Source organism: Octopus bimaculoides, chromosome 2 (genome assembly GCF_001194135.2).
Source record: "Octopus bimaculoides isolate UCB-OBI-ISO-001 chromosome 2, ASM119413v2, whole genome shotgun sequence".
Lineage (NCBI taxonomy): Eukaryota > Metazoa > Mollusca > Cephalopoda > Octopoda > Octopodidae > Octopus > Octopus bimaculoides.
The window spans coordinates 174,879,521-174,888,362 of record NC_068982.1 but is presented as its reverse complement, the minus strand read 5'-3'; the positions used below and the strand labels follow the sequence as shown (position 1 = coordinate 174,888,362).

At 37.2% G+C, this 8,842-nt stretch overlaps 1 protein-coding gene across 1 annotated transcript in view; it reads right to left on the bottom strand.

Annotated features, from left to right (window-relative positions):
- LOC106871736 (uncharacterized) overlaps positions 1 to 8,842 on the bottom strand; it is a 30,119-nt gene continuing 21,277 nt past the window's right edge. Inside the window, exons 3-4 of the mRNA XM_014918353.2 lie at positions 5,020 to 5,169; positions 1 to 191 (exon numbers count right to left, since the gene is read on the bottom strand). Coding sequence (XP_014773839.1) covers positions 165 to 191; positions 5,020 to 5,169 — 177 coding nt within the window. The 3' untranslated portion in view covers positions 1 to 164. The remainder of the gene's footprint in view (positions 192 to 5,019; positions 5,170 to 8,842) is intronic.

Here is an 8,842-nt window from a genome sequence, read left to right as displayed (position 1 = left end):
TTTTTTTTTTTTTGATGTTGCTTTCCTCTTCAGTTTGACATAGGAGTCAGTTATGAAAAAGTATAAAAAAAAAAAGAAAAAAAAAAGAAAAGAGAAGGACCAGTCCTTCATGTAAAAGTTGTAGCTATGAGGATTCTTGTAGATTTTCTCATCATTGGGACATATCACCTCAATATATGGTTTATGTGACCCTGCAAGCCAAGAGAAAAAAGAAATGAAAAGAAATACAATAATTTGAATCTGTGTATATCAAGCAGAAAGTTAATAAACTGATGTAAATTTCAGTTGTCAACGTCATCATTAATGTCCATTCATGAGTGAAAGTAATTATTTAACAAGTCAATGCAAAAGCATCTATCATCTATCACCTGCTCACCCAGAGATAAACACCAACCATTCACATTACGGTCATAAGCAACACAGTTGTCTCCCCTGCATATAATGGCTAATGCCTATTAAAACTCGGTCATTTTCTCGGTTCACTTGTCCACCTTTCCCTTACTCGTTAATGTTGCATTTCGTTGAACAACATCGCAATTCATTCTTTTCAAAATCCATCAGGATTCCACATTCAATGCCCATATCTCTTTATCAATACGTAATTGAAACACGCAGCAGATATTATCTTGCACAAGTAGTAGTAGACGTTCATCAATGCCAAACTTAATTATATAAGCATGAGGTCTAAAATTTGTAAGGAAAATATAAGCCAAATGAATTTACCCTTACTTGACTAGTACCTACATTCTCAGGACTAAAGAATTAAAAGCAAAGTTGAACCAAGCACGATTTAATCTCAGAAAGAAGAGACGAGTTAGAATATTCAAAAATATTTAGCCCAGCATGCCACCAGTGCTACTAGTCTTCTGCTGTTTTAGCTCACATTAATAGCATAAATTCCAACACAGCTTTGACAAAAATCTTCTGCAAATGTTTTGTCTTTACAGAAGGACACTTTATTTACATAACTCACATGGAGATGTATCTTTTTTTCACTAAATGCTATAAAATAAGAAATTAAAAGCACCTTATGGTTCCAGACTTTTTTACAGATTAGAAACAGCAAAACGTTTATTGTATTAATGTTTAAAAAAAAGCATTTAACTCTTCAAAATCTAATTAATAATCTAAATAAGCCATCAATGTGCAGTGGAATCACAGGTAGATTAACAGATAGAGTTGTCTTTGTATGTAGCACATGTGCAGGAAAAATAAGCACTAAGAGCACACTGAACTTAGATTCTCTCAAATGCCCAGGAGGCTCTCTTGAGGTTGTAGATAGTTTCTGTTACCTAGGTGACCAAATTAGCAATGGTGCAGGATGCTCTGAAAGTATTGTTTTTAGAATAAGAATAGGGTGGAGGAAGTTCAGAGGGCTATTCTGTTGGTAACAAAAGGACTCTCTCTCAGAGTGAAAGGTAGACTGTATGACACTTGTGTTGCAAATGGCTATACTCCACGGTAGTGAGATATGGGCTCTGAATGTAGAAGACATGAATAGACTGGAGAGAAATGAAGGCAGTATGCTCTGTTGGATGTGCAACATCAGTGCAGCCAAGTGCAAATGTATTGAGAGAAAAGTTAAGCATAAGAGGAATCAAATGTAGCATGCATGAGAGAAGACTATGTTGGTTTGGACATGTGATGCATATGAATAAGAACAGCTGCATAAAGACGTGCCGATCACTGACAGTGGATGGTACCTGTGGCAGAGGGAGACCCAGGAAGATGTGGGATGAAGTGGTAAGGACCGATCTTAGAATGTTGGGCCTCACGGAGGTTCTATGAGATTCAGCAAAACTGAGTTCTAGAAGTGCTGTGTGTTACCTCTCCCCAATCCTGTCCTCATGGCCCAGTTTCTCTGTATCAATGCTATCCGATAGCCCCACCCACCTCTGTATACCCAGGTTTTCACCATTCACTGCATTCCTCTTCTTCACTCTCTACTTAAGCATTTTTGGCAATGTCTTGCCACCTATTATGACCTTCAAGCCATAAGGGTATGCCCTAGTGCTTGCCACCATCTATCTATCTCTTACTCAACCATCCTATTTATATTCTGATCCCCACCCCTTGTGAGTATGCCTGGCATTTTGCTACCATCCCTATCCTGCAAATAGTGTATCAGCGGTATATAATTCAGTTGGGTTGAATTCATCTCAAGCTGCACTCAAAATGTTGAACTTAGCATAACAAACTAACTAAGCAGTTATTAATTTTACAGTGTTTCTGCTGTAATTGACAGTAGTGAGTCAATAGCAATTTACAGTTAGGTAGACTGGGTTATTGAAAGTTAAATACTTTGGCCATAAACACAGAATGGTGCCAAGATATGATGAGTTGAATTCTTGGCTTTCTTTCTATCACTTCCATTTTATTTATCTATCTATTTTAACACAATTTAAAATTCAAAATCACCAATATTTTGATAGTCAAAGAACATTCATATTTTCCCAAGTCTTTTACGGTCAGTTAATCCTACATGTTTAACCATTCTTGTTATTATTACAATCACAGTAACATGGAAAAATTAGCATTTTCTGTGCCATTGTGTATGCAATAAGCCTTTCTATTATAGGTACAAGGCTTGATATTTTGGAAAGTCCATTACATCGACCTCAGTGTGCAACTGCTACTTATTTCATTGACCCCGAAAGGATGAAAGGCAAGGTCGACCATGGCAATATTTGAACTCAGAACATAAAGACAGACGAATTGCCACAAAGCATTTTGTTGAGCAATTTTAACAATTTTGCTAGCTCAGTGAGTTAAAAAAGAAAAACGAGGACTTCAGTGAGATTTGAAATCAGAATGTAAAGATTTGTAACTACATGACAATGTGCCTGATGATCTGATGACTCTGGCAGTCCATCATCATCATTGTGTATGTAATAATCACAGGAAAATATGTGTTTTAAAGAGTAGTGGATTACAGGCAAGTAACTTTTTTCTGTTGCTTAGTCACAGAAGGGCGGTGCCCATGAAACTTCTCACTGCTCTTGAGATTGATTGAAAGAAGAAAGGACTGGAGTCTTGGCCTGATTCTTACAACAGTATGACTCTGATAAAGGTGCCAAAAGGTCCAGATTTTGGTGGTGTGAACATAAATCTATCACTAAAGGCTTCCACACATTTCACTCACAATACCTTGAAAGACACAAGGTAGAAGACAATTGCTCAAATGTGGTGGGGACTGAACCAAAAAAACTACATGGTTGTAAAGTTAACTTCTTAACAACACATCTTTGCATTTTATATCGAGTGTGGCCGTTGCCAGTACCGCCTGACTGGCCTTCGTGCAGGTGACACGTAAAAGCACCCACTACACTCTCCGAGTGGTTGGCGTTAGGAAGGGAATCCAGCTGTAGAAACACTGCCAAATCAGATTGGAGCCTGGTGTAGCCATCTGGTTTCACCAGTCCTCAGTCAAATCGTCCAACCCATGCTAGCATGGAAAGCGGACGTTAAACGACGACGACGATATTGTAAATAATAGCATGGCTGATCACAGATTTCTCATAGGCCAGTCACTGGTTCACTGCATGCATTGCAGTGAGAGTAATAAAGGAGTGCCAGTGCAACTCGGACAGAGCACATACCACAGGGTATCTGTTCAAAAGCTCTGAATTTATCTATTTTCTCACTAATACGTATATGAGTGTTTCTACATGATTTCCAGTCATCATGAGAAATTTGTTGACTAAAGCAATGGTAAAGGAGACTTTCCCAAAGTTCCATACATTGGGACAGAACTGAACCACCCGGCTGAAAAGCAAACTTCATAATTACAGAGCCCTATCTGTGCTATATTTTAAAAATACTTTTCATTAGTTTACATACACATCGATAAAGTTGAGATAATTGAGGGAGACAACTCCGATTAAAATAGTCATGTTTAGAGTTGTCTTTTATAACAAAAACCTCACTACTACCACATCTCTCTCTTTGAAAAGAAATGTCGGTAATAGCAGTTTTCTATTTCCTCCGTAACTTTAAAGCAGCAAGTACCAATTTTTTTCTGATACACTAGTATTCCATCCACGAGGATGCCAGTGTATCGCTTGCAGTGGTTTAATAATCTGTTTACATCTTTTCTGCTGTAGAGAGGCAATTTTCACCAGGTGAAAATCATCACCATCACCATCACCACCACCACCACCACCACCACCATCATCACCACCACCACCACCACCACCACCATCATCATCATCACCTCCACCACCACCACCATCATCATTTAACGTCCGCCTTCCATGCTAGCAAGGATTGGACTGTTTTTCAGGAGCTGGCCAGGTAGAAGACTATCCCAGGCTACTGTGACTGTTTTGGCAAGGCTTTTTACGACTGGATGCCCCTTCCTTAACACCAACCACCCTGCAGAGTGGACAGTGCTTTTTACATGGCACCAGCACAGGTGAGGTCAGTTTTGGCATGGTTTTTACAGCTGGATGCCCATCCAGAATGCCAACCGCTTCACAGTGCGAACTGGATGCTTTTTGCCAGCACAGGTGAGGTCAATCTTGGCAAGGTTTTTACATATATATGTTCTATCTCTTGTTTCAGTCACTGAACTGTACTCATGCTGGGGCATTGCATCGAAGAGTATTTAGTCGAACAAATCGACCGTAGTACTTTTTTTTTTAACCTTGTACTTATTTTATTAGTCTCTTGCCAAACTGCTAAATTATGAGGATGTAAACAAACCGACACTGGTGGTCAAGCAGCAGTATGGGAAACACACACACAAACAAACATGACAGGCTTCTTTAAGTTTCCATCGGTCAAATCCACTCACAAGGCTTTGGATGACCTGTGGCTATAGTAGAAGACACTTGCCTAAGGTACTATGCAGTGGGACACTGAACCCAGGACCATGTGTTTGGGAAGCAAACATCATACCACAGAGCCATGCCTGCGCCTATATGAAGAAAATTATTTCAGACCTCACCCACCACCAAAAAAACCAAACTAAAAATGAAGCTAAATGAAGCTATAATCCATAAACAATATAATACTTACAGAGTCTCCTGCAGCACACATGATGCATGACCGAGGCTGAGAGTATATGACAGGGTATGAATATGGGGCGGATGAAACATCCATATTGTCATCATTGGGTTCTGATCGCGATGGGACAGTTGACGATTTAAAGGAGATGTTTGTATTAAACTACAAATAAAGAAAGGCAAATAATTACATTATTGGACAATAACGGGATCAAGTGACTATTAAACTAATGTCCTCCTATTCTACCAGAGTGAAACAATAATGTATTTTAACTTGGCACAAAATGAGGTTATTTTATAGAGGAGAGAGAAACAGGAAGCTACAGCATTTATATCTTTTCCGTAGATATTAACCTTTTCATAACTATAATTCCAATAAAATACACAAGTGCTTTAATTGACATTGATTTCAAATTTTGGCACAAGGCCAGCAATTTCAGGAGAGGTGGGTTAAATTGATTACATTGACTCCAGTATTCAATTGATACTTATTTTATCAACCCTGAAAGGATGAAAGACAAAATTGACCTCAGTGGAATTTGAACTCAGAACATGAAGATGGACAAAATGCTTAGCGGCATTTTGTCCAGGCCAGCATGCTAATGATTCTGCCAGCTCACTGCCTTGTGTGTTTTAATTAATATTGAAACTAATAAAGAATTTAACTTCAATCATTAAAGCTGGTGTTTTAAACTTAAATACCTTAGCAAAAGTTACTTATAAAACATTAATAGACTCAATTCAGTTTTTGTGCCTATCTTCATGGTCATGAATGATGGGTAATGAGCAAAAAGAGTACAAATGTGAATATAAGAAGCCAAAATGGGGTTTTCCTGAAGGATCTCAGAGGTAACAATATTTAACAGGGTGCATAGCTCAGAGATCAGGGAGTCTCTCCAAGTTGAGACACTACTTCTGTGCATTGAGAGGTTGCAACTCCATTACTGTGGACATGCGATTAGAATGTTGCAGAAAAAATTACGAAACAGATTCATCTATGCAAGCCAACCAGTAAGAGATGTAGAGGTAGACCAAGAACATGAGGGTTGGATAATATCCATAGTCTTAGTTGGTTACATTTGGGAATCCAGCTGGAAAGTTTAATGACAGTTGCTCCTGACAGGAACTCTATGAAAGAGATGCTTGAGGACTCTACACCAACAAACCTCCCAGGAATACTGGACAGAGATGGATGGATGGAGATTTAACATAAACATGAAGATTTTAAAAGAGAAGAAGTGGTCTTGAGCAAGCTGGTATCAGATGGGTTAAGACATTCAAGTATTTACCTCTTAACAGTATTTTCCACCACTTCATAAAATGTTTTATTTCTTGAGTTGTTAATTAATTTAGACTAATATATTATTGGTGTGTAATTTCTTGATTTCAGAACAATGAAATGTCAACAACACAACTGTGTGATACTTTTTTAAAATTTCAATGTAATTTTGTTTAATTTTCATAGATCTAAGATATTTAATTTAGTTTGAATTGGTTTTGAAGTAACTGAATATGATCTTGCAACTGGTTTTCAATCAATTTATTCTTATGTCAGAAGCTTGGTCTTGATGTAACACTATTCCAGGGAGTAGTTTGTTGGTAATAGTGTTGAGTATAGATACAAGAGAGCATCTCTCTTCACTAACCCACCAACTGAGCAAATGAGGGAGCCTCCAGACCAGAGAGAGTGATTCTCTTTATATCTGAAGGCACACTGAGTTAAGCATAAACTAATAGGATTGTATTAAAACAAATTATGGAAAAATATGGAAAAAAGTAATTGTACTTATTAAGAAGATAAATAAACATGTAAATTTGTTCTTAAATTGTCACAAAAATATCTTGAAAATCATTAAAAAAAATATAATTCAAATCAACAAGATTTTTTTGAGCACAAAATCTACACTGCTTCTTGAAGGCTGCACACAAGAAACTCAGGCTGAAAGCTTTCCACTTACACTCTAATCATTTGCTTAACCTGCAAGAAATAGCAGCTGGTTTCCTTTAAACTGTACATTTACATCTTTAAAAAAAATTATGAACACATTGGAAAGTGTAGTCCAAGATATACTATGTCCAAAAATAAGATGGGATTGTTATGGCTGGAATGCTTTGATCATAGATCTGTTCAATTAGGACTGATCTAAAACTAATAACAACAGGGGAACCTCCATATGGTCACTAGCCTTGTTAGAAATAGCAGCCAGTTCTATTCAAATTATAATTTATCATCTTGGACAAAGAAGGACAAATTGCATAATGTAGTACTATATTCACTATACATGAAAAAGGCAGAATAGTCATGGTTGGAGTTCCTTTAATCATAAGTCTGCATGATCAGAGCTGACCTGATGTTAACCCTTTAGCATTTAAACCAGCCCTGTCAAGCCAAAATATTCTGTTTTATGTTCAAACTGGCTAGATCCAGCCTCTGGTATCCATCCTTCAAAGTCATTCTAAAAATTAACAATCACATCATCAAAATCTCAAAGCTGTGATATAATGCATGATTAATCCAAAACAATGTGAATAAATAAGTTTTACATTTGACAGAGAAATCTGGATGCTAAAGAGTAAAACTACAATGAGACACTAAACAAGAGGTTATTTTCTGTGATTATAAACTAAACATGAAATAAAAGCTTTCTGCATCAAATATTAGGTGGTTTTTACCTTGGGACATTTCACTATAATATTATTACTAGGCATTAGTCATGACATTTAAGAGGCTGAAACTGAAAATTTGGAGTTAATAGACCAGCACTGAATCCCTATCCAACAGTGCCTTCTCAGTAAATAACAATTACGACTGTCAGAAGCCAAAGGATAGAATATGATATTGTTTTTTCCACATTCTTGTTTACCATTTTGAAACTGAAAGTATTAGCATGACCTCAATTCTGACCTTTTATAAGGATGAGCTTGCTGACAAAGTGGTATTAGTCACAATTTTCTTACATAACATCATGCTAAGGAGTGTAATGTTTAGTATAAATTCTATGACTAAAGTTGCAGCATGTTTTTACTCTTCCCGCATTAGAATACTGTTTATATTTACCCAGTACATTTTGACTCAAAACCAAACAACAACAACACAGAATCTCAACTTATTTGATACTTCTATAGCTTCAATTGCTTCTGTGTGTTGAAGAATTTAGAACTTGAAAGACACAAAGATATATGAACAATTCTTGCTACAAAGGAATACAAGAATAAATACCTATCTACACACACACACAAAAGATGCCTGCCTACCCATCCATCCATCCATCCATCCATCTATCTATACATATATATATATATATACACACACATATGTATAGATATGTTCATACAAACATACATTTGTATATAGATATATATGTGCAGGAGTGGGTGTGTGGTAAGTAGCTTGCTTACCAACCACATGGTTCTGGGTTCAGTCCCACTGAGTGGCACCTTGGGCAAGTGTCTTCTACTATAGCCTCGGGCCAACCACAGCCTTGTGAGTTGATTTGGTAGACGGAAACTGAAAGAAGCCCGTTGTATGTATATATATATATATATATATAATATAATATAAATTGGACATGGGCGATCGTTGTATTCTTTCTTGTCTTCAGGTTCACAGCCTAACAGCCGGGTGGATTCGCATGAAAAATGGCACACATGTGGAGACAGGTGCATAGATTGGAATGCGGTTTGTATTTTTCTCCTAGCTCCCATACTTACCGAGAAAATCGATTAAAACCTTTTCTAATGGAATTCCCCTGTTTGTTCCACCATTAAAACAACCAGTTGCTCACACAGCCGGCATATACCATTTCGCTAGCAACAAGGGGAGTACAGGATGACAG